This window comes from Chiloscyllium punctatum, chromosome 3, assembly GCF_047496795.1.
Source record: "Chiloscyllium punctatum isolate Juve2018m chromosome 3, sChiPun1.3, whole genome shotgun sequence".
Classification (NCBI taxonomy): Eukaryota; Metazoa; Chordata; class Chondrichthyes; order Orectolobiformes; family Hemiscylliidae; genus Chiloscyllium; species Chiloscyllium punctatum.
In genome coordinates this window covers 106,993,510-107,020,326 of record NC_092741.1, presented here as the reverse complement: position 1 = coordinate 107,020,326, position 26,817 = coordinate 106,993,510, and the positions used below count along the sequence as shown (strand labels likewise).

The 26,817-nt window shown below is 41.9% G+C and overlaps 1 protein-coding gene across 5 annotated transcripts in view; it reads left to right on the top strand.

Annotated features, from left to right (window-relative positions):
- The window catches only part of LOC140463703 (uncharacterized), a 438,200-nt gene that overhangs the window by 232,374 nt on the left and 179,009 nt on the right, over positions 1 to 26,817 (top strand). For 4 of the 5 annotated variants that reach the window (XM_072558071.1, XM_072558062.1, XM_072558054.1 and 1 more), the window contains 2 exons: positions 804 to 857; positions 22,777 to 22,830. In XM_072558071.1, coding sequence (XP_072414172.1) covers positions 804 to 857; positions 22,777 to 22,830 — 108 coding nt within the window. The remainder of the gene's footprint in view (positions 1 to 803; positions 858 to 22,776; positions 22,831 to 26,817) is intronic. The other variant, XM_072558067.1, reaches the window with a different exon arrangement.

Below are 26,817 nucleotides of genomic sequence, written 5' to 3'. Positions count from 1 at the left end.
TTCACAGGAGCAACTTCCAAACCAAAGTTGACACTGGTTGACAATATGAGACATCAAGAATGGGGACCAGTCTTTTCAGAACATCTTAATGGAGGAGAGTGAAGGAGACAGACAGGGTGGATTAGGAAGGGAAATTCAAAGCATAGGAGCTTGACAGTGAAAGGCATAGAATTTCCATTGTTGGAGTGTTGAAAATTGGGAAGGTGCACGCATCCAGGACCAGTGATCCAGCTTCAATGATCTGTGTAGTGTAAGGAATTATGGAGGGACTGAGGTCATGTAGGGGTTTTTTTATGGTTTTCTCTTTCATGGGAGATGGGCATCCTAGTTGCCCTTGCTCAACTATTTCACATGGCAGTTAAGAATCAAATCCATCATTGTGGATCTGGAGTCACATGTAGGCCAGGCAGGGGTAGGATGGCAGATTTCCTTTTTAAAACGATATTACTGAAACATTAGGGTTTGTATGACATTTGACAATAGTCACCACCAGATCAGCTTTTAATTCCAGATTCTTTATTGAATTCAAATTTCACCATCTGTTGTGGTGGGATTTGTACCCCATGTCCCCAGAACATTAATCTGGGACTCAGCAATATCTAGCCCACTAAAGGCTTGGGAGAAAAATCCCTTGGAATTTCCTAACTATTATTTCACCTTTCTAAATTATTGTTTCTTCTCTGCTGCACTTAGAAGTGGTGATGACCTGCACTATATGGTTAGAAACAATACGTCATGTTTACAATAGAGGCTAGGCTGGAATGCAGTAGTATTTCACTTTGCTGCTATTTCTTCCTCTTTAGGGAAGGCGAGGTAGACAAGGACCTGTTGGAAAACCGGGACCTCCTGGACCCCCTGTAAGTACACCTTCCTTTCTCCTGTTCCTGTTGCTTTGTAATATTTTTCTTTTACTGATATTGAGCATCACTTAAAAAAAGGACACTTTGTTGAAGCTTTTTGTCTTGCTCTCATCAGGGCAATTTGCAAGATTACAATTAAAAGGGGAACTGTGCACTCTCTTCCCACATTGTAAAAATCATGCATTTTCCCATTCTGTGTTGGTATTTCCTGCAACTGTCTTGGTGAGTACAAGGTAAGAGCTTTGACAAAATGTATACTTTTCAGCAATGCTCATGTTCTCTATAATGTGCAAGTATTATAATTACCTCGGGAGCCTGGGTTTGAACCTGTGACAGGTCAAAGGGGCAAAAACGGTGGAGGGACACTGAACGCTAGGAGCTCAGAAAATCAGAACCAAGACTCAACCTGGCCAGACGATGCCACCAATTATGTAAATGGATTATGGCAAGTTTAATGTAACAAGAGTATCAAGGTACATCAAAGGGATTCCTCAAGAGGGGAAATGACCAAAGACTCGGTTGAAGTGTACATTGGAACATAGGAGTAAGGAGCCTGCTCCATTATTCAAGTAGATCATGGCTGATCTGACACCTCAAAGCAATTTCCTGCATTATCCCACATACCTTGATACTTTTAATATCAAGCTATCGCTGTCTGGAACATACTCAATGACTGAACCTCCACAGCCCTGTGAGCTGGAGAAAACTAAAGATTCACTATTCTCCAAGTGAAGAAATTCCTCCACATCTCTGTATTTAATGTAAGCCCTTATCCTGAGACTCTCTCCCCCGGATCTAGATTTTGCAGGTAAAGAGAAACATCCATCTTGCATCTAGCCTGCTTAAAGAATGTTTTTAAAGGTGTTTAAGGAGATGGGAGGTGGATGTATAAGTTGAAGGGTTTTCTGATGGCACAGCTAACAAGGTTTCCACAAATTTTGAGCAAATGGAAGAGTGGCAAAGTGGTGAGACTCACAAGAGTCCGAAGTCAGAGGATAAACATGCACAACATGTAAGCAGAAGACAAAAGAAGACTCCAGAGATCAAATGGACCACAGGTACAGGAGAATTGTAAGTAAATGAAAATAATAAATCAGACAGCTTTGGGTATAAAAGATCCAGTTAAGATCTTTGGCCAAGTTTGTGGATGAGAAATGGAGCAGGATACTTAGGGTAGTGTTTTGGACAATTTTGCAGTTACTGAAAGATGGAAGTTGAAAGGCTGTCAAGAAGAAATTTGCAAAATGTGACTAAAGATAATATAACTTCTAATTTTAGTGTTGAAGTTTTAAAAAATTGTACTGGAAATTAATTGGAATGGAAATGTTTCAAAGGAGCTTCCTGCTATTGGCCATCTTGTTGGAAATTCTGGCTTCTTAAATGTAGCAACAAGATACAGTTTACTATTAGTTCCATTGAGAATAGCTAAAAAACACACAACTTATAAGTTTAAGTCCTTTACAGACATAAACCAAAAGTATCTATGTTACGTTATTCAGCCCCTGAGGCCTATTCTGCCATTTAATGAGATAATGTCTTACCCGCATCTGAATGCCATCTATCCACTTTGACTTCTTAATACTATTGTCTAACAAAAATCTCTCAATCTCAGCTTCCAAATTTTCAACTGACAATTGGCTTCAAGCAGAAGAGATATGTTCAAATTCCCACTACACCCTTATGTAAGACGTCTTCCCTGATATCAAGCCCTGATCAGCCCAGCTTGACTTTTAAGATTCTGCCCTGCTGTTGTAACCTCTTGATTTGTCTAACACAACTCCCACCACCTCCCCACTGCTCAAAACACACCCACCCACACCAGAAGGAACAGTTTTTCACTAACTGTCTTTCAAGTCTTATAATTATCTTAAAAGGCCTTCACTTATATCTCCCCTAAATGTTATGAAATGTTGTGTACCCCACATATGTAGCAGTGTGTTATTTTATCAAAGGGATAGATGGGCATTAATCTGTGGCTGTAACTGTTGGTCAAAGCCACGAATTTGGACAGATTGCTTTTTCAGGAGCTCAACAGAGCAAAATGTGAATTTCTAGCTGACTCGGGTGTGAATCCTCAGCCAGACCTGCCCTTCTGTGTTGGTGATTACCAGGATGGTCATTCAGCTCTATGTCAGCATTAACATGAAGAGAGAGCTCTCCTTCAACCTGTCCTCTTGCACTTGAAATAACATAGTACTCAGTGAAGAATGCCAGCTGTGTACCAGATCCTGTTACTCACTGACACTTGCCTTATCTTGAGATTTCTTAGAGCTCAAAACAGCTGCACCATGTAATTTTGAACTGACTTTCACTATTCCCAAGTGGTCAGGCGAGCAGTGTGTTGAGAAAAGAGTGCAGAAATGTTACGTAAAGTGGGTTAGTTTCAGGTTCAGCAAGATGAAAAATTTTGATCATCATGCAGTTATATCTGGTTTCGTGAGTGAGGTGAGGGATTACATTTCCAAAGCAGTCACTACCCCCACCCCTATCTCATGTTGAGCGCGGTCGGAAATTCCATTAACAAATTCTATTCTGTGTCTTCCTTTGCCTTTTGCTCTTTCAAGGGATATGAGTGTCAAGAGCAAGGGCAGCATTTGTTGCCCGTTTCTAATTGCCCTTGAACTGAATGGCTTACTTGCCCGTTTCACAGGGCAGTTAGGAGTCAAGCATTTGCTGAGAGGCTAGAGTCACATGTAGGCCAGATCAGGTAAAGTCAGCAGGTTTCCTTCCATAAAGGAAGGAAAAGATGAGTTTTTAGAACAAATGACAGTCATTATCATGGTCACCATCACTGAGACTTGCTTTCAATTCCAGATTTTATTAAACTAAATTTTAGTTCCATTCGCTGTTTTTGTGGGATTTGTATCCATGTCCCCAAAGCATTAACATGAGGTCCTAGATGATTACTCCAGTGACGTCACCATCTCTCCAACTGAGGTTTCCCTCCCAATAACCAGTTGTAAGGACAAAGCTGAATAGGGAGATCAACATTCCCTTGAATGATCTTTTTCTACTCCACAGACTTCCAAGGTCCAAGCGTAGCTGCAATGTCCGAAACCTGAATGCCAATCACCGTGCACAGGTCCTTGGTGCGGCTCCATGTCACACAGCTTAGAGGAAGAATTGATGAAGTTACAGTGGCATTACAGGAACATCCCAAATTCAATCATTGGGGCCACAGAAGAGAAATAAAGGTTTATCCGATACATGACCACAACAACATGCATTTATGTGGTGCCTTGAACACAGTAAAACAAATACACGACACAGGTCATTTACTAGACAAAATCTAATGCTGAGCCACATAAGAGTGACCCCAGAAGCTTGGTTAAAGGGATTATCTTAAAGGTGGTGAATGAGGTGTAAAGGTTTAAGGAGGGATTTCCAGAGCTTAGGACCCAGACAACTGAAGGCTCAGCCAGCCAACAGGGAAAAATGATTAAAATCAGGATGAGCAAGTGGTCAAGGTTGCTGGAGCCCACTATCCCAATATCCTGATAATGATTGCTGTTTGAGGTTGAGTGACATGTGATAGCCACACTGTGTGGACCTCCTCTGATTTCAGGATTAGATGTTCCCCATGTAGAGGAATAGCCTGCTGAAGCATCCATGTTTACCCACACACATGGCTTCTTAGGTAACAGACAGAATTTGTGGAATTGAATACCAGAAGAAATCAAGGCCTTTTGCGGAAGTAGAACTCTGGAAACTTATTTGTTTCACAGAACAAAATGAATGAAATTTACAATCTATCTTTTACACTCTCATTGTATAAGTGAACGATGCATTTAAAAAATCTCAGGATCTGTTAGCTTTTGTTAACTGTAACCTACATGCTCAAAAACTCCAGCTTTACAAAACAATCAAGATACAAGGATTTCATTCCCTCTGGTAGTCCTTGTTCTATTATAAATCATTTTAATTATTTAGTTTCAATTGACATTAAGTAACCTGTCTCATACTCTGCCAACATTCTTCTTCACGATTCAGAAGTGACTAGGCGCTCCTTTAATTACAACCCACTGTGAATGAATGGAGTTTAAGCGGGATGATATTTCAGAAGGCATTGCAATCTCATCTTTTTAGTTACTGACATATTCAGTGTGCCCTCAGGTTTAGTGAAGATCCACCAATAGATTTTCAATATGTGTAGTGCAGAAACAGTCTTTCTGTTTGTTTCTATTGCAACATTTTCCTCTTTCTCTCTCTCTCTCTCTCTCTTTCTCTCTCCCTATCTTCCTCCAACTCTCCCTCGGCCTGCCCCCGGGTGCAAACCTCGAAATGTTTAACTTCTAAGAGAGGAAGATCACCAATTTCCTCATAATTGCTATTGCTTCACATAAAATCTTGCTGTGCAAACAGCAGAGTTGCACAATTTTATCTTTATCCCTTCATTTTAAGTGGCATGAATAAACTAGTTTTTTTCAACAATTGATGATTATTTCATTGTCATCAAGATACCAGTTTTCAATTCCAGGATTCATTGCTGTGATGATATTGAATCCACATCCCACAGCATTTATCTGGGACACAGTATTACTCATCCAGTGACATTATCACTATGCTACCATTTCCCCCAAGGAGTAGGAACAACATCCAGAAATGCCATTCTGGTACAACCTTTCAACAGGAATGTGTTGTGCAATAGTAACTATCAACCTCAATGTAGTTTTCAACATAGCTGAATTGAATGACATTTTCTGCAGTATAGCTATTCTATTGTTTATACTGGCACCGAAGTTTCAGCAGTTAAGGTACTGTTAATTACTCCTTTTTGTTTACTTGGCCTCCCAGGCCCACAGACAAAACATGATAAACCATGCTCTACTCATAAGATCATAAGATATAGGAGCAGAATTAGACCATGTAGCACACAGAGTCTGCTCGCTGGTTGATGTGTTTCTCAACCCTATTCTCCTGCCTTCTCTCTATAACCTTTTGATCCCCTTACTAATCAAGAATCTACCTATCTCTGTCTTAAAGATATTCAATAACTTGACCTGCACAGCCTTCTGCAGCAATAAGTTCCACAGATTCAATTCTAGTTGAAGAAATTCCTCCTCATATCAGTTCTAAAGTGATTCACTCTGAAGTTGTGCCCCAGGCCCTAGTCTCTCCTGCTAGTGGAAACTAGGCTTCTCAGTATTCTGTAAGTTTCAATCAGCTCTCCCCTAATCCTTCCAAACTCCGTCAAGTATAGACCCAGGGTCCTCAAGCACTTCTCATATAATAAGCCCTTCATCCATGGATTCCCTCCAAGACCAGTGTTTTCTTCCTTAGGTACTGCTCATAATATTCCAAATATGGTCTGTCCAAAGTCTTATGCAGACCCAGCATTACATCCCTGCTCTTGTATTCTAGTCCTCTCGAAATGAATGCTAACATTGCAATCTACTACCAAATTGCATAACATCACACTTTCCCACATAGTGTTCCATCTGCTACTTCTTTGGCCACTTTCTAAGCCTGTCCGAGTCTTTCTTCAGCATCCCTACTTCCTCAATATTACCTGTTGCACTACCTATCTTTGTGTCATCTGCAAACTTAGCAATAATGTCCTCAGTTTCCTCATCCAGGTTATTAATATAATACAGTGAGTGGCTGTGGTCCCAACTGACCCATGTGGAACTCCTCTAGTTCCTGGCTGCTATCCTGAAAAATAATCCATTACCAAAACTCTCTACCTGTCAACCAATAGATACCTAAAAGAAGTTGTTTTTGTGTTACTTATATATTATCTTCTCCATTCTTCTTACTTATTTAGTTGGCCTCTTCTGGTTTTTAAAGGTTTCCTAATCCTCTGACTACCCACTAATCTTCACTCAAGTTACTATCTAGAAGTTTAGCAGGAGCAGCAGTCGGACAAGTGACTGGCTTCAAGTCTCTGGGTCACCCAAGGCTAAAAACTTGAGTGTGAACTTTTCTGAATTAAATTTATTTAATGTTTTATTTGTTCTCAACATTTCTTCAACAGCAGCATGTCACATCATTGTACTTAATTGTGATAACCAGCGATGGATCTAGTCTGAATGCGCAACAAGTTTAACTGTCCAAACAAACTTCTCAAATTGGCTCAGCGAAAGTGAGGACTGCAGGTGCTGGAGATCAGAATCAAGATTAGAGTGGTGCTGGAAAAGCACAGCAGGTCAGACAGCATCTGAGGAGCAGACAAATCGACTTTTCGGGCAGGAGCCCTTCATCAGGAATGAGGCTGGGAGCCTCGGGGGTTATCTCTCCACCCCGGAGGCTCCCAGCCTCATTCCTGATGAAGGGTTCCTGCCTGAAATATTGATTTTCCTACTCCTCAGACGCTGCCTGACCTGTGTTTTTCCAGCACCACTCTAATCTTGAAACTTCTCAAACTGTCAGTTCCTTCTCTTGATACAAAATTATTTTTCTCTAAAGATCTGGCCAAATTTATGAGGATGTGATTAACACTTTTCAAAGAAGACAGTTGATCCAAGGTCATCGTAGGCTTATTATATTTAACATCTAATATTATTGTAGTGATTAGAATAAGGACCAGGTGGATCTTATTGACTATGAGATCCTTGGTTGAAGTTGTTAACTGGACCAACCGGGGAGCCGTGTCGTACAGATGTAAACAGGAGATTCCTATTCTCTGATCTGGCTCTAAGCTGGCTGGTCATAGGCCATGTATGGTGCACTTAAGGGTTAAATAAAGGGTGAATTAATGATGGGATATCAGCCTCTGCGCAGTTATTTCAGTGGTGGCAAGAGAAAACAGTAGATGCCTGAAGAAAATTGGCCCGCACCAGTCATCTTTGAGTTGGTGGAAACAATCCTGATGTCATGCCTTTATTTGGGAAGCTTCACTTTTCGATCCTGCCATTGAAGACTGAGCCTAGGATGTAGAAAAATTATTTTTTTTTCTGGGCAAATGACTGTAGCATAGATGAAAAGCAACGAGAAATCCTTCTGAGTGATTGCGGACCTGTAGCATTTTTGGTTATTAGGAGCCTAATTTTCTCTGAAGCACCAGATACTGAAACCTTTCAAGAGTTGAAAGATTTAGTTAAGGAATGCTACAACCCCAAGTCTCCTCTACTTCTGAAACACTATTAGTTTTATTCATCAGTTCGAGAACCAGGGGAATCCCTATCGTGATTTTTGATTAAGTTTAGACAGCGAGCATGTCATTTTAGGTTAACCCTGAATGAGATGCTGAGAGATCACTTGGTATGAGGGCATAATGATGTAACCAGGCAAAAGCATCCACTAGCTGGAGCCCAAGTGGACTTACAACAGGCACTATGACTGACTTTGTCTCTAGAAAATGCGGGAAGTGGAGCATGTGAGATGCAGGGCATCCCATTGGAAGTGTCACCCTCACCTCTCTGACTGAGTGGGGATTACTACTTGAGTGCAAGGAAATGCAGAGCCTCACACGGGGCATATTCTGAGCACAGAGAATCTAGGTCAGACCACAGCAAAACCCCAAAACAAAGCCGAGCATTGGCTAAAATGTTCTAAAGAATCTGTGTAGGCAAGTCATTGTAGTTGCTGCTGGGTATGTAGGCTCAAGATACCAAGGAAGTCCTATAAGGCCTGACCTGAGTAAGGGAGCTCATGTGGCCAATATCCAGGAAAATGCACACCTTGGAAAGTGGCTCAGAACAGCTAAACTGCTTAGCAGCATCCAAATCAGAACCAATCAAAATAAATGTCTGGTTAAATGAATACCAGGTTCTTATGGAGTTCAATACCAGCACAGCTATATCAGTGGTTACAGAATCTTTTACAAGATTCTAGAGTGTGGCACTGGAAAAGCACAGCGGGTCAGGCAGCATCCGAGGAGCAGGAGAATTAATGTTTCGGGCATGAGTCCTTCATCAAGAATGAGGCTTGTGAGCCGGGGGCTGAGAGATAAATGAGGAGGGGTGAGGCTGGGGGCACGGTAGCTGAGACTGTGATAGATAGATGAAGATGGGGGTAATGGTGATAGGTTGGAAAGGAGGGTGTAGCAGATGGGTGGGAAGGAAGATGGACAGGTAGGACAGGTCATAAGGGCAGTGCCGAGTTGGAAGTTTAAATCTGGGATAGGGTGTGGGGAGAGGAAATGAGGAACTTGGTGAAATCCACATTGATCCTGAATGTTTGGAGGGTCCCAAGGTGGAAGATTAGACGTTCTTCCTCCAGTCGTCAGGTGTTTAGGGTTTGGCAGTGGAGGAGACCAAGCACCTGCATGTCATTGGCGGAATGGGAGAGGAGGTTAAAGTGTTCAGCCATGGGGTGGTGGGATTGCTTCATGCATATGTCCCAGAGATGTTCGAGAGGTGGTGCTGACATGCAATGCCTTCCCATATAGAATCGGGGCACTGTTGGCTCACTGATGGCCCAACTGAGTGGAATGCTCAATAGGGTGAGCTTCATGGACTTTGGCTGATGCCAAACACAAATGCGTCCAGATAGAGAAGGAAGGTTTGATGGTCCTGATGTGAGAAAGTTCCACCAATAACTTTATGGACATCAATTTGTCATAGTATTGGACCACAAACTGTTCTGGGGTTACTTAAAGAAGACAAGGTCGTATCACCCATAGCTTCTGGTCGAATTCAGTGGTGGGCCCTTATTTTTAGTGCATACAGTTACAAATTAGAGCACTGTCCAGGAGACCAAGTGTCAAATGAGGATTCCTTGAGCTATTTTCCACTTGCAGATACATCCCCAGTAGTACCTCTCCTGGAAAGGTCCGTTTTAGTTTTAAACTTTCTGGATACCCTTCTGGTCACTGCTGACAACATCCAACTATTGACAAAAAAGATCCCGTCCTGGTACAACTAAAACAACTAGTGATGGTGGAGTCACAAAAGGGCCATCATGACCAGAAGTAAAACCTTCCTGGACCCAGCGCGTTCAAGGACAGCATATTACTATGGGGAGGTACCATATACTTGCTGAACTCCACCAGGATTATCCTTGGGTTTCCAAAACAAAAATGCTGACAAGAAGTTATGTCTGGTGGCTAAGATTGAATGCTGATATGGCTGTTTGGCATTTGGTGAAGTAGTGCCTAGAGTGCCAACAAGGACATAAAGTACCATCAGCAGCTCCCTACATTCTTGGGAATACTGGGTAAACGCTGGAGTCAGTTACACATCAGCTATGCTGGTCCTTTCACGGGCTCAATATTCTCAGTCATTGTGGATGCCAATTCAAAGTGGTTGGGCATGTATTGAGTTCATTCAGTAAGCTGAGGGATGACAAATGGAAAGCTACGAGCATCGTTTGCAATACACAGGCTCCCAGAAGTATTGGATATGGACAATGGGATGTAATCTACCAACAGGGAATTTGAGTATTTGCGAAAATTGAATAGTATTAGGCATGTTCGGACAGCTCCATACTATCCATCATCCAATGATCTGGCAGAAAGAGCAATCCAAATGTTGAAGGCATGCTTAAAGTAACAGCCGACAGCTTTACTCGATACCAAGCTGTTCCATTCCTATTTTATTATCGGACTACTCCTCATGCAACTATCGGGACAGCTCCCACAGATTTGTTAAAGGGGAGAAGATTTGCAGCAGATTAAGCTTGATATACCCGGACCTGGATGGGAGGGTAAAATAGCAGCAGGAATGCCAATGCCTCTTCTAAGCAAAAGAAACAATTTAATTCAGGGGATGAAGGTTGGTGTTGAAATCACAGAAATTGCCCTGCATGGGTGCAAGATCAGGTCAATGCATGGTCAGGTCTCATGACATACAAAGTTTGGGTAGGTGAGGCGGTCCTGAACAAACATGTGAGAAGTTTTATTTTTAAGATAATTCACCTCTTTTCCCCTTACACTGCTGTAGGCTGGTGCCAATAACCCCTGCTAAATGTTTTGATTTCTGGTCTTGTTAAAGGGATACAATAACATCCAGATGTATAAACTGTAAATCAGCTAGCTTCCTAATAAACAATTGCCTTGTTGTGTTCCACACCAAGTTTCATTTGCTTTCTCCATAGAGGCTCTGCTCAATAATAAACTATTTCGGTTGTCAATACATCTGTGCTGATAAAGTGGTTTGCCCAAATTACAGAGAATCACCAAATGTTTAGTGACTTCTGCATGTTGTTATCACCAAACCTAAAGTAGTTAGAGCCTCAAATTCCTTTATCTTGCTTCTCACAGAATCCTTACAGTGTGGAAACAGACCCTTCAGCCCAACGAGCCCACACCAACCCTCCAAAGTGTAACCCATCCAGACCCATTCCCCTAATATTTGCCCCTGACTAATGCACTTAATCTGCACATCCCCCTGAACAATATGGACAAATAAGCACAGCCATTTCACCTAAACTGCACATCTTTGGACTGTAGGAGGAAACCGGAGGACCAGGAGGAAACCAACACAGGGAGAATATGCAAACTCCACCCAGACAGTCGGCCGAGGCTGGAATTGAGCCCAGGTCTCTGGTGCAGTGAGGCAGCAGTCCTAACCACTGAGCCACTGTGCCACCCAATTATCGTGCCCTTATCATTTAAAGAATTCAGGTCACATTTTAGCCCATCCACTCCACACATTGTGTATGTGCATCCCCACTGTCCAATATAGTACAATTGAATGAGTCTGCAAATAATCATGACTGGGCTGAAGTGTCTCGTAACCAGTATAATTAATCTGTCTGATCAGCATCACAAACTTCTTCAAAGCCTTTTTACGCCATGATATTTTTAAAATATTGCTTTTTCATTTGGGATGATTCATTTCATAATATTTTGAACACATTCAAAAGCACCTGTTGGATATTCTCTGGGCATTCCTGGAATCCACTCTTCTGTGAGGGTTCCCAGTTCCTGCTGTCTATTATAATTGATGAGTATGCTCCACCCATTCAATATGATAATGGCTGATCCTCAATCTCAAAGCCATATTCTGCTTTCTCCCCATACACTTTGATGCCTTTAAAATCTAAAATGCATCTGTCTATTTCTTGAATATATTTAGTTATTTGATCTTCATTGCCTTCTATGGTAGAAAATTCCATACATTCACAACACTTTGTTTTCTTATTTAAGTCCTAAATGCTCTACCCTATATCCTGAGACTGTGTCCTCTGGATCTGGACTTCTTAAACAGGGAAAGCATTCTATCTGCATTTAGATTATTCAGCCCCATTGGAATTTTATGTTCCAATCTTTATCCCTTTATCCTTCTAAGCTCTGGTGAATGCTGGTCCATTTGAACATATTCCTACTCACAGGACAATCCTGCCAGCCCCTGGTATTAGTGAACCTTTGCTTCACTCTCTCTATGGCAATTATATCCCTGCTTAGGTAGGTAGACGAAAACTGCAGACAATGCTCGATGTGTGGTCTCACCAAGGTCCTGTATAAGTTCAGTAAGACATAATTCACCCCAAGTGCGAAGTTCAATAATGTTATCTAGTATGATAATGCACCCAGGTGAACCAGGTGGGCTTTTTTGACGGTCATTTCATGGTTGTAAGTACTATCACAGAGTCATAGAGATGTAATAACCAGATATCATAACCTAACCTAGTCAATTTCCCAGCACTTGGTGCATATCCCTCCAAACCCTTCCTATTCATGTACCCAACCAGAAACCTTTTAAGTGTTGTAATTGTACCAGCCTCCACCACTTCCTCTGGGAGCTCATTCCATACATGCACCACCCTGTGCGCGAAAATGTTGCCCCTTAGGTCCCTTTTAAATAATTCCCCTCTCACCCTAAACCTATGCCCTCCAAATATAGACTCCCCTACCCCAGGGAAAATACCTTGTCTATTTACCCTATCCATGCCCCTCATAATTTTATAAACCTCTATAATGTCACCCCTCAGCCTCTGATGCTCCAGGGAAAATAGCCCCAGCCTATTCAGCCTCACCCTGTAGCTCCAATCCTCCAACCCTTGCAACATCCTTGTAAATCTTTTCTGAATCCTTTCAAATTTCACAATATCCTTCCAATAGGAGGGAGACCAGAATTGCACACAATATTTCAAACATAGCCTAACCAATGTCATGTGCAGCTGCAACATGTCCTTCCAACTCATATGCACTCAATGGTTTGTACAATAAAGGAAAGCATACCAAACAACTTCTTTACTATTCTATCTACCTGTGACTCTACTTTCAAGGTCTTTTTGTTCAGCAACAGTCCCCAGACCTTACCATTAAGTGTATAAGTCCTGCTCTGATTTGCTTTTCCAAAATGCAGCACCTCGCATTTATCTGATTTAAACTCAATCTGCCACTCCTCAGCCCATTGTCCCATCTGATCAAGTTCCTGTGTACTCAGACATAAGCTTCTTCAATTGTCCACTATACATCCAATTTTGGTGTCATCTGTAAACTCACTATCTATAGCTCCTATGGTCACATCCAAATAATTTATATAAATGACGAAAAACAGTAGAATCAGCACCAATCTTTGTGACACACCACTGATCACTGGCCTCCAGTCTGAAAAGCAACCCTCCACCACCACCCTCTGTCTTCTACCTTAGAGCCAGTTCTGTATCCAATGGTTCGATCTCCCTGTATTCCATGAAATCTAGCCTTGCTAACCAATCTATCATGAGAAACCTAGTTGAAAACCTTACTGAAGTCCTGATGAAGGGCTTTTGCCTGAAACGTCGATTTCACTGCTACTTGGATGCTGCCTGAACTGCTGTGCTCTTCCAGCACCACTAATCCATATAGAACATAGAACATAGAACATAGAACAATACAGCACAGAACAGGCCCTTCGGCCCACGATGTTGTGCCGAACTTCTATCCTAGATTAAGCACCCATCCATGTACCTATCCAAATGCCGCTTAAAGGTCGCCAATGAATCTGACTCTACCACTCCCTCGGGCAGCGCATTCCATGCCCCCACCACTCTCTGGGTAAAGAACCCACCCCTGACATCTCCCCTATACCTTCCACCCTTCACCTTAAATTTATGTCCCCTTGTAACACTCTGTTGTACCCGGGGAAAAAGTTTCTGACTGTCTACTCTATCTATTCCGCTGATCATCTTATAAACCTCTATCAAGTCACCCCTCATCCTTCGCCGTTCCAACGAGAAAAGGCCGAGAACTCTCAACCTATCCTCGTACGACCTACTCTCCATTCCAGGCAACATCCTGGTAAATCTTCTCTGCACCCTCTCCAAAGCTTCCACATCTTTCCTAAAGTGAGGCGACCAGAACTGCACACAGTACTCCAAATGTGGCCTAACCAAAGTCCTGTACAGCTGCAACATCACCTCACGACTCTTGAATTCAATCCCTCTGCTAATGAACGATAATACTCCATAGGCCTTCTTACAAACTCTATCCACCTGAGTGGCAACCTTCAAAGATCTATGTACATAGACCCCAAGATCCCTCTGTTCCTCCACCTGACCAAGAACCCTACCATTAACCCTGTATTCCGCATTCTTATTTGTTCTTCCAAAATGGACAACCTCACACTTGGCAGGGTTGAACTCCATCTGCCACTCCTCAGCCCAGCTCTGCATCCTATCTAAGTCCCTCTGCAGCCGACAACAGCCCTCCTCACTGTCCACAACTCCACCTATCTTTGTATCATCTGCAAATTTACTGACCCACCCTTCGACTCCCTCCTCTAAGTCATTAATAAAAATTACAAACAGCAGAGGACCCAGAACTGATCCCTGCGGAACTCCACTTGTAACTGGACTCCATGCTGAATATTTACCATCTACCACCACTCTCTGATTTCTACCGGTTAGCCAGTTTTCTATCCAATTGGCCAAATTTCCCTCTATCCCATGCCTCCTGACTTTCCGCATAAGCCTACCATGGGGAACCTTATCAAATGCCTTACTAAAATCCATGTACACTACATCCACTGCTCTACCCTCATCCACATGCTTGGTCACCTCCTCGAAGAATTCAATAAGACTTGTAAGGCAAGACCTACCCTTCATGTCCACCGCTCTGCCCTCATCAATCTTCTGTGTTGCTTCTTCACAAACTCAATCAAGCTTGTGAGACATGATTTCCCATGCACAAAGCCATGCTGACTATCCCTAATCAATCCTCATCTTTACAAATGCGTGTCAATCCTGTCCCTCAGGATTCCCTCCAACAATTTGTCCACCACCAATGTTAGGCTTACCGGTCTATAGTTCCCTGGCTTGTCTTTACCACCTTTCTTAAAGAGTGGTACTATGTTACCCAACCTTCTGTCTTGAGGCACCTCATCTGTGATTATCAATGATACAAATATCGCAGCAAGGGGCCCAGCAATCACTTCCCTGGCTTCCCACAGAGTTCTCCAGTACACCTGATCAGGTCCTAGGGATTTATCCAATTTGATCCATTTTAAGATATCCAGCACCTCCTCCTCTGTAATATTGACATTTTTCAAGATGTCACCACCAATTTTCCCACACTCCATATCTTCCATGTCCTTCTCCACAATGAATACTGATGCAAAATACTTGTGTAGTATCTCCCCCATCTCTGTGGTTCCACAGAAAGGCTGCCTTGCTGATCTTTGAGGGGCTGTATTCTCTCCTGTCTTTAATATATTTATAAAATCCCTTTGGATTCTCCTAAACCCTATTTGCCAAAGCTATCTCATGTTCCCTTTTTGCCCTCTTAAGTATGCTCCTATTGTCTATACTTTTATAAGGATTCACTCGATCTCTGCTGTCTATATCTGACATATGCTTCCTACATTTTCTTAATCAAAATCTGAATGTCTCTAGTCATCCAGCATTCTCTATACCTATCAGCCTTTCCTTTCACCTTAACAGAAATATACTGCCTCTGGACTCTGGTTATCTCATTTTTGAAGACTTTCCATTTTCCAGCCATCCTTTACCCGAAACACCTGCCCCCAATCAACTTTTATAAGTTCTTGCCTAATACCATTGAAATTAGCCTTTCTCCAAATTAGAACTTCAACTTTTAGATTCTGTCCATCCTTTTCCATCACAATTTTAAAACTAATAGAAGTACGGTCGCTGGCCCTCAAGTGCTCCCCCTCAGTCACCTGCCCTGCCTTATTTCCCAAGTTTTGCACCTTCTCTAGTAGGTACATCCACATACTGAATCAGAAAATTTACTTGTGCACACTTAACAAATTCTTCTCCATCTGAACCCTTAACACTATGGCAGTCCCAGTCTATGTTTGGAAAGTTAAAAATCACTTACCATAACTACCCTATTATTCTTACACATAACTGAAATCTCCTTACAAATTTGTTTCTCAATTCGCGCTGACTATTGGGATGTCTATAATACAATCCCAATAAGGTGATCAACCCTATCCTATTTCTCAGTTTTACCCAAATCACTTCCCTGGATGTGTTCCCAGGAATATCCTGCCTAAATACAGCCATAATGCTATCTCTTATCAAAAACGCTACTCCCCTCCTCTCTGGCCCTTCCCCCACCCCCCACCCCTCCCCCCACTTCCTATAGCATTTGTATCTTAGAACATTAAACTGGCAGCCCTGCTCATCCCATGTCTCTGTAATTGCTATTATATCCCAGTCCCATGTTCCTAACTATGCCCTGAGTTCATCTGCCTTCCCTGTTCAGTCCGACCTTGTTCTCTGCTTTGTTCCTGCCTGCTCAGACTGGTTGACTCGCTCCTTTTCCCAACTCAGTCTCAGATTGATCTCTTTCCTCACTATTTCCCTGGGTCCCACCTCCCCAACTTACTAGTTTAAATCCTCCCGAACAGCTGTAGCAAATATCTCTGCCAGTATATTAGTCCCCTTCCAATTCCGGTGCAATTTGTCTTTCTTGCACAAGTCATTTCTACCCTGGCAGAGATTCCAATGATCCAAAAATATGAACCTTTCTCCTCTGCACTGGCTCCTCAGCCATGCATTCACCTGTTCTATCCTCCTATCCACCCAAATATATTTGGGTGGTACACCACTGAGGTAGTTTCTCCCAACCATCCTCCTCCTCTCACCAAAAAGAAAGGGTCTGTATGCCGGTTTGATAAGGTAACTCTTAGTTTTTCTACAGTCTCCTTGGGAATTTAGAACAGTGGGGATGGCAGTTAGGGCAATTGAATGTTCCTCCTGCACAGTGTGGGAGGTAAGGGTCCCACTAGTGTGCCTGCTGACTTCATCTGCGGAAAGTGCACCCAACTCCTCGAAAATCGTGCTAGGGAACTGAAGCTGGAACTGGATGAGCTTTGGATCATTGAGGAGATAGGGTTATTCAGAGGAATTACAGGGTGGTAGTCACACCTCAGGTTACAGTCAGGGGACAGAAAGGGAACCAGCAGGCAGTACAAGGAATCCCTCAATAACACATATGCTATTTTGGATACAGTTGGGGGTAAACGACTTATCAGGGGTAAGCCATTAGGTACAGGTCTCTGGCACAGTGTGTGCCCCTGTTGCTCAGAAGGGAAGGGGGAAGATGAGCAGAGCATTAGTCATTGCCGACTCCATAGTTAGGGGGTTCTGTGGGAATGAGAGACACTCGTGGTTGGTGTGTTGCCTCCCAGGTGCTGGAGTTTGTGATGCCTTGGATTATGTTTCTGGGATGCTTGAGGGGAAGGGGGAGCAGCCCCAAGTCATGGTCTACATAGGTATTAACTACGTAGGTAGGAAAAGGGATGGGGATTTAAAGCAGAAATTCAGGGAGCTAGGGTGGAAGCTTAGTGCTAGAACAAGCAGAGTTGTTGTCTCTGGTTTGTTGCCCATGCCACACGCTAGTGAGGCAAGAAATAAGGAGAGAGAGGAGTTAAACTCGTGACTACAGGAATGTTGCAGAAGGGAGAATTTCAGATACCTGGATAATTGGGGCTCATTCTCGGGTAGGTGGGACCTCTACAAACAGGATGATCTATACCTGAACCAGAAGAGTACCAATATCCTAGTGGGGAAACTTGCTAATACTCTTTGGGAGGGTTTAAACTAATTCAGCAGGGGGATGGGAACCTCAGTTGTAGTTCCAGTGTCCAGGAGGTTGAGAGTAGTGAGGTCAGAAACATGGTCTCAAGGTGGGAAGAGTTCACCAGCAAGCAGGAAGGTGGTTTGAGTTGTGTCTCCTTTAACACCAAGAGCATCCGGAATAAGGTGGGTGAACTTACAACATGGGTTGGTACCTGGGACTTCGATGATGTGGCCATTTCAGAGACAAGGATTGAGCAGTGACAAGAATGGTTATTGCAGGTTCCAGGATGTAGATGTTTCAGTAAGAACGGGGAAGATGATAAAAGAGGGGTAGGTGTGGCGTTGTTAATCAAGGACAGTATTTTACAGTGGCAGAAAGAACGTTTGAGGACTCATCTACTGAGGTAGTATGGGCTGAGGTTAGAAACAGGAAAGGAGAGTTCACCCCTTTGGGAATTTTCTATTGGCCTCTGAATAGGTCCAGAGATGTAGAGGAAAGGTTAACAAAGATGATTCTGGACAGGAGGGACAGTATCAGGTTAGTTGTTATTGGGTCTTTAACTTTCTAAGTATTGACTGGAAAAACTACAGTTCAAGTACTTTAGATGGGTCAGTTTTTGTCCAATGTGTGCAGGATGTTTCCTGACACAGTATGCAGACAAGCCAACAAGGAGCGAGGCCACATTAGATTTGGTACTGGGTAATGAACCCAGCCAGATGTTAGAATTGGAGGGAGGTGAGCACTTTGGTGATAGTGACCACAATTTGGTTATGATTACTCACCAAGGGGTAGGTATATAAAGCAGGGCACGTGTTATAACTGGGGGAAAGGCAACTATGATGTGATTAGACAAGATTTAGGATGCAGAGGATGGGGAAGGAAACTGAAGGGGATGGGCACATTTGAAGTGTGAAGCTTATTCATGGAATGGCTACTTCATGTCTTTGATAAGTATGTACCAGTCAGGCAGGGAGGAAGTGGTCGAGCAAGGGAGCCGTAATTTACTAAAGAAGTTGAATCTCTTGTCAAGAGGAAGAATAAGACTTATGTTAGGATGAGACCTGAAGGCTCAGTTAGGGTGCTTGAGAGTTACCAGTTAGTCAGGAAAAACCTAAAGAGAGAGCCAGGAGATGACATGAGAAGGCTTTGGCAGGTAGGAACAAGGAAAACCCTAAAGTTTTCTCTACATATATTAGGAATAAAAGAATAAGTAGACAAAGATTAGGACTATTAAGGATAGTAGGGAAAATTGTGTGTGGAGTCCGAAGAGATAGGGGAAGCATTAAATGAATAGTTTTCATCAGTGTTCACACCGGATAAAGACAATGTTGTTGAGGAAAAAACTGAGATACAGGCTACTAGACTAGACTGGATTGAGGTTCACAAGGAGGAGGTGTTAGCAATTCTGGAAAATCTGCAACTATATAAATCCCCTAGGCCGGATGGGATTTAGTTTAGGATTATCTGGGAAGCCAGGGAGGAGATTGCAGAGCCTTTGGCTTTGATCTTTATGTTGTTATTGTCTGCAGGAATAGTGCCAGAAGACTGGAGGATAGTAAATGCTGTTCCCTTGTTCAAGAAGGGGAGTAGCGACAACCCTGGTAATTACAGACCTTTGAGCCTTACTTTGATTGTGGGTAAAGTGTTGGAAAAGGTTATAAGAGATAGGATTTATAATCATCTGGACAGGAATATGTTGGTTAGGTATAGTCAACACAGTTTTGTGAAGGGTAGGTCATGCCTCGCAAACCTGTTGAGTTACTGGAGATGGTGACCAAACAGGTGGATGACGGAAAGTGGTTGATGTGGTATATGTGAATTTCAGTAAGGCTTTGATAAGGTTCCCCACGGTAGGCTATTGCACAAAATAAAGAGTGATGGGATTGAGGGTGATCTAACAGTTTGGATCAGAAATTGGCTAGCTGAAAGAAGATAGAGGGTGGTAGTTGATGTGAAACATTCATCCTGGAGTTCAGTTACTAGTCGTGTACCACAAGGATTTGTTATGGGACCACTGCTGTTTGTCATTTTTATAAATGACCTGGATGAGGCCGTAGAAGGCTGGGTTAGTAAATTTGTGGATGACACTAAGATGAGTGGAGTTGTGAATAGTGTTGAAGGATGTTACAGATTACAGAGAGACATAGATAAACTGCAGAGATGGGCTGAGAGGTGGCAAACGGTGTTTAATGTGGAAAAGCATGAGGTGATTCACTTTGGAAAGAGCAACAGGAATAGACTACTGGGCTAATGGTATGATTCTTGGTAGTGTAGATGAGCAGAGAGATCTTGGTGTCAATGTACATAGATCCCTGAAAGTTGCCACCTAGGTTGATAGGGTTGTTGAAAAGGCATATAGAGTGTTAATCAATTAACTCCAATCACCCATGTAACTATTTGCTACATTATAAGAGGAGGAGAAAAGAAGGGAAGAGGGAACAGAGGTGTAGGCAATAAGAGGGGAAGAGAGAAAGAAGAAGAGGAAGCACAGGGATGGGACAGGGACAGAGCACAGGTATGAGGTGAGATGGAAGAGGAAGGGGAAAGATTCAGGAACAATTCAAGAAGGTGAGCTGGCACACTTCCTTCAAATGTCAATACCTTGCTCACCTTCAAATCTGTCTTGTTTGGAGGGGGTCAAAAATTCCAGCCTTTGTCTTTCCCCTAAGCAGCCCAGCTACAAACACCATTCCACAGTTTGGGTTTTACATAAAGGCAATTCAAAGACAGACCTCCATCCATATAATAGAAAATAGTATCTTTGATACTCACAATTTTCTACAAGAGATATAATGAGCAGAAACGTATGGCAACTGTGGCTATGACATCTCGATAGATGCTTCTGATTGGTAATACTGTCTTTAGGGTGCCATGGCCACATAGAATGCAGAGCTGTTACTGAACTTTGTCCCATTTAAACCTTAATCGAAAAAGGAAAAAGTGACTTGTGTATATTTATAGCACCTTTCATGATCAGAGGACATACCAAAGCATTTTATAGCCAATTTACAGCAAAATATACCTGAAGTGTGGACACTGTTATAATGTAGGAAACAGGGCTAACAACTTGTTCTCAACTAGATCGAGGAATGTGTTTGTGGTTTTAGATGAGAGGAGAAATCTTCTGCTTTTATACAGCATTATGTAATGGAATGCTTTTTTTTATCCAACAGATGGTATTTCTTTTTAACATCTATAATGAAACATCTATACATCATATATATTAAAATTATTTTTGGAACTTGGAGGTCAGGGAGCCCTTCCAGAGTAGTGACGTAAATCCAGCATTTGTCAGAAAGTAGGTAAAAGCATTCTCCTGTGATGTTAATGGAAAGATGTTTATATTGTTAGATTTATGGCAGGTAGGGTAAACATTTAAAGTCACTAACTCTGCTTTCAGTTCAGCAGAATCTTGGACTGAGCTAGTTTTATTTTAAACAAAATTGGTCAGAAAGCACCAGAACTGAGTTTAGTTTCTCTCCTATATAAAGGATTCAGGGCAATTCAGGGAATAAATAATCTCAGCAGAAGGATTCAGTTTGTAAAGCTTCCAAATCAGGAGAGTTTGTTTTGAAATCTGCAGGTTATTAGAACTGAAAAAGTATAGGCTATCATATTGATGAAAGTGTTCAAGTCAGCAGCATTGAAAAGAAATCAACAGGTTGTCTCAAAAGTCAACATCAGCAACGCTGTAAGGAGTCAGTTAAGTAGAACCCTGAAGATTTGAGATGGGAGTACAATTTCTTTGGATTTGAGGCTCTGTAATGGATAGTATCAAGAAAAAGACTGAAGCTTAGAAATTCTGTATGTCTTAATATCATTCTGTTTTCTATATTAAGATTAGATTAGATTACATTACATTACATTACATTACATTACAGTGTGGAAACAGGTCCTTCGGCCCAACAAGTCCACACCGACCCGCCGAAGTGCAACCCACCCATACATTTACCCCTTACCTAACACTACGGGCAATTTAGCATGGCCAATTCACCTGACCTGCACATCTTTGGACTGTGGGAGGAAACCGGAGCACCCGGAGGGTGGGGATTTTTTTGTTCAGTTGACTCCTGTTCTGATATGAAAGAAAATCTGCAGTATTTGAATATACTTCAGTGAATAAGCACCGTATTAACAACATAAGCATATAAATTTAACAATTAAACCATTAATTTTCCATTTTAAAAAAAACCCAATAAAATGAAGAACTGCAGATGTTGGAAACCTGGGACAAAAATAGAAAGTGCTGGAGAATGTCAGCAGGTCTGGCAGGATCTATAGAAAGAAAAGCAGAGAAAACATTTAATGTTCAGTGACCCTTTTTTCAGAACTGAAAATAGCCGGGTAGGGGTGGTAGTTATGTTAATGATTTGTGTGGGGTTGGGGCGAGAATAGACTGCATGGGGATAGTGCCCAGAGACAGAGAGAGAAAAACAAAGGGGATAGGCAAACAAGGAGATTACAGCTAATCTGCCAAGAGAGAGATAATTGCTAGGTTCTCTCTCTATCTCTCACTGTTTAAAAAAAAACTTAATCAATCATAGATTCTACTAAACTGAAAGATCTAATTACTTTAAATATTTAGCCTACATGTCATAAACCCAACATGGCAAACATCTTTTCATTAATACCACAGGGGACGGCATCTACCTTCTTTCTGACAAATAAGAATTTAGGTCTTTCTTTTAGAGGGATTCTCTGACCTTGTTCTTTCAGTGATTTGACTTGTCCAGTAGTACCATCATCCAGGATCATAACGTATCTCATCTGAAAAGCAGCTGCTCTGAAACTGCTGTACTCCTCAATACTGCACTGTCAGCCGAACATAGGCATCTAGATCTCTGAGATGGGACTTGAGCCCACGTTCATTTGACTTCCTTGTGAACTTTGGTTAACATTAAATCTATGTTTCAGTAGTTTGCCTCCACCACCATGTTTTGTGTGCCATTGTAATAGCCCCCTAAAGAATAGTTCGCTATTAATAGAGAAAAAGATGATAGTCACAATAAGGATCACTGACACTTTTATCAAACTTCGTCTACTTTGTTAATTTTGTAGGGTGCTGTTGGGCCTCCTGGATTGCAGGGACCTTCTGGAAAACTTGGACTTCAGGCAAGCTTTTTGAGCTAACACTTCCTTTAATTTATCGAGCTAAAGGATTAAATGAAGGATCCATAAACTAACCTTTATGCAGCAGAATGTCAAGCTGTACATTTTTAGGTTAGCTTCTCAAGCTCGCAGACTAAACATTCCTTGGAAATCGTTTCCTTGCATTGTTGCTGCTCAGAAAATAATGTCTGTACTTTAAAAATTAAACTTCAGGTTCAAATTCCCCCTGTTGCCTTGCCCTTCCCTACTTATTTTAGTCCCTGGACCCCTATCACACTGGTTTCTCCAACCCTTGTTCTCGCACATTCCATTGCCACCCTACATCTGACCTCTATTCTCAAATGCCATCCCCATCTTCACTGTATCATTTGTGGCTATATTCCCAATCTTTTGGAGCCCTGATCTCTGAAACATCTTCCTTAAACCTCTCAGCTCTCTGCCTCTTCTAATTTACAAAGCTTCTTAAAATGACCACTTTGCACAAGCTTTTGTCCATCTGTCCTTTTGTCTCCTTATGTGGCTCAATGTAGATTTCTGTCTGGTTACTTACCTTGGGATATTTTCCTACACTTAGAGATGCTATATTCAACTATCTTAGAAAATTGCTTTGGAGCTTGTTATTCAATAGCAGATGAAATACAAGGGGCTGAATGCACATCAATAGTGAGTATCATTAAAGTCACACAGAAAGTAGGCCATTGTGCGAGTTTCCATCCCTCACGCTTCGGTGATGAAGTGAAAAGTGTTGTTGCTGATTTTTAAGCACTAAATACGGTCCAACATAAAAAGTGATTTTTGAATACCTCACGCTCACATTGCTTTATTAAAGTTAAAAATCACACAACAGGTTGATGAAGGAGCCGAGCTCCGAAAACTTGTACTTCCAAAGAAATCTATGGGACTGTAACCTGGTGTTGTGAGATTTTTAATTTTGTCTACTCCAGTCCAAAGCTGGCATCTCCACATCATTGCTTTAATAGAAATAAAATTTGGAAACAGGAGTTGGAATAGGCCATTCAGCTCTTGGAATCTGATCTTCTATTCAGTATGATCAAGGCTAATCAATGAAAAGCAGAATACAGAATACATATTAAATGATGACAGGTTGGGAAGTGTTGGTCTACAGAAGGGTCTGGGTATCCTTGTTCCATGAGTCATTGAAAGCTAACATGCAGATGCAGTGAAAAATGAGAAGGGAAATGGTATGATGGCTTTCCTTACACATGGACTTGAATTCAGGAGTAAAGATGCCTTGCTTCAATTATACCGAGCATTACTGAGACTGTAACTGAGTTATGGTGTGTAGTTTTGGTCTCCATATCTAAGAAAGTATATACTTTTCATTGAGGGAGTTGCATGGAGGCTTGGCAGACTGATTTCTGAGATGATCAGACTATCATATGAGGAGCAATGGAAGAGGTTGGCTGAACTCACTTAGAGTGAGAGATTATTTCATTTAAATGCACAAAATTCTTGCAAGGGTTACCAGGATAAATGCAGGAGGGCTGTTTCCCTCTAGTTGAAAGGGTGTGAGGGTCTAGGCCCAGGAGACACAATCTCAGAATAAGGTGCAGGTTATTTAGTGCTAAGAGGAAGTGAGGATTGAGAATGCAGGAGGTCAGAGTCAAAAAGTGTGGCACTGGAAAAGCACAGCAGGTCAACCAGCATCCGAGGAGCAAGATAATCGGTGTTTCGAGCAATAAGCCCTTCAACGTCGACTCTCCTGTTCCTCAGATGCTGCTTGACCTGCTGTGCTTTTCCAGCGCCACACTTTTTGACTCTTATTTGGGATTGAGATGAGCAAGAGTTTCTTACCCTAGAGAGCAGTGAATCTTTAGAATTCTCTACTTCAGAGGGCTGTGAAAATGCAATCAATTTTCACAACAGAGTTCAGTAGGTTTCCAGATATCAAAGAGATGAAATAGACTCGGAAAATAGTTCTGTGGTAGAAAGTTAGCCCTGATTTGGTTGAATGGTAAAGCAGGTTTTAAATGGGCCAAATGACCTATGCCTGCTCCTATTCCCTATGTTCCCTTACCCCTTCAGTTCACCTCTCTGGACTGAGATTTGAAACTCATTACAAAGTTTAAAATGCACTTAGGTAAGTACTTGAGTAGGAAGGGTTTAGAGGGATATGGGCCAGGAGTAGGCAGGTGGGACTAGTTTAGTTTGGGACTATATTCAGCATGGACTGGTTGGACCGAAGGATCTGTTTCCATGTTGTATAACTCTATTACTCTATAACTCAGGAGTACAGTGCTCCCCATTGAGCATGAACTGACCCCTTTAAAATGAACACATTTCCAGGGTTACTAACTTCCAATGATTGAGATTCCAACTTTGCAATGTTTCAAAACGCTTACTCCATCTACCAAACTCCCTACGAGGATGTATCTCTTTGAGCAGACAATTGCTATACTCAATTCGAATGTTTAGATCATATTGTAGTATTCCGAACAGAGTGCTGACTGGATTAGCAAAATAGCTGTACCTGCAGCAACATTAGCTCATAAACTTACATGAAAAGAAACTGAGCAGAAACAATGACCATGAATCCATTAGACACCTTGGAAGTCATTTCTTAATCGTAAAGAGTGGTGAAAACATAAAACTCTTGAGCAAAGGAACTGGTTGAAGTGACGGCATTTGAGGATAAACTGTGCAAGTATTTAAGAGAGATGTAAATAGGAGGTTACAATGATAGATTTAGGTAAGAAAAGATCTGACTGGAGCATTAACACCTGCATGGACTAGTTGGGCTAAATGACCTATTTCTGTGTTATATATCCTATAAAGGAGGATAAAGCAGATACAAACTCTAATACCGAACAGTACTCAAAAGCCAGGACAGGAATCAACATTACTTCATGAAACCTTGATGAAGTCAAACTTTCCACAAAGTCTGCCTTTATAGTCAATTGATTTGATTTTGTTCTTGAGCTATGGGCATCACTAACAATGCTCCAGTGAAGGTAATGGCAGTTTCCTTTTTCTCAATGGTGAAGCTTCTCTTATAATGCTCCCATCTTACGTGACAGATCAATGTAACTGCAACCACTGTTGATAGAGGGAAGAAGGGCCTGGAGTCCTACAGTTTGTCCTAAGATTTTGTTCCTATTGGAGACCTGTATTTAAACCCCAGACCAGATACCATGTGTATGTTACATTCTGGCTAGGAGGTAATCATATTTATTTTAAAGTAAACAAAGTGTGAGATCCAGGAGACTTACAAAGAGAATAAAGCTACATGATTCAACAGTTTTGAACAAGCAACAATAAATCTATTTCACCAAATTAGAACAAGCTCCAATACATGTCAAACTTTTACTCTAATTCTCAAAATTGGTAAACATGACTAATAGACTGTGATCAAATGCACAACAACACACATCCAATTACAAATGCATTCAAGAAAGATCTCATAGATTACTGGGCAATTCCCCCAAATGCTAATGACAACAGTGGGTCATCAAATCTCATTACAGTTCATAAGGGATAACAATTCTTCACTGTGGCCAATCAGACCTTAAAACCCTCCTCGAGTACCACTCCGTGATGGACTGCCTCAGCGACTGCTTTTATTCACCTTTTATTGGGTTCACATTCATCTGGTCTCCAAAACTGCACTCTAAGCATAACTCCAACTCTTCAACAACTAACTTCACTGAGCTAGTCCTGGGCCTAGATGTTTCCCTTTGAGCTCCAATCTTGCTCAGTTACATTGAACAAATACTGCCTGTGAGCATTTTAAGCTCTACTCTCACATCTGCACTCAAGTGTTAATGCTCACAGGAATCTTCTGAGCCCCTCACAACTTCCCCAGCACAACGACAGCAACGTTACCACTTTCTCTGCCCTTTCTCACTCTTTCAGACATTCTTCTGTGTCCAAACTTCATCAATTAACTGTCAAATAATCTCCAGAACTTCTCAACACATTCTACCAATACAGACCCATCCAGCTGCTCTTGACTTCTCATTGAATCCCCTG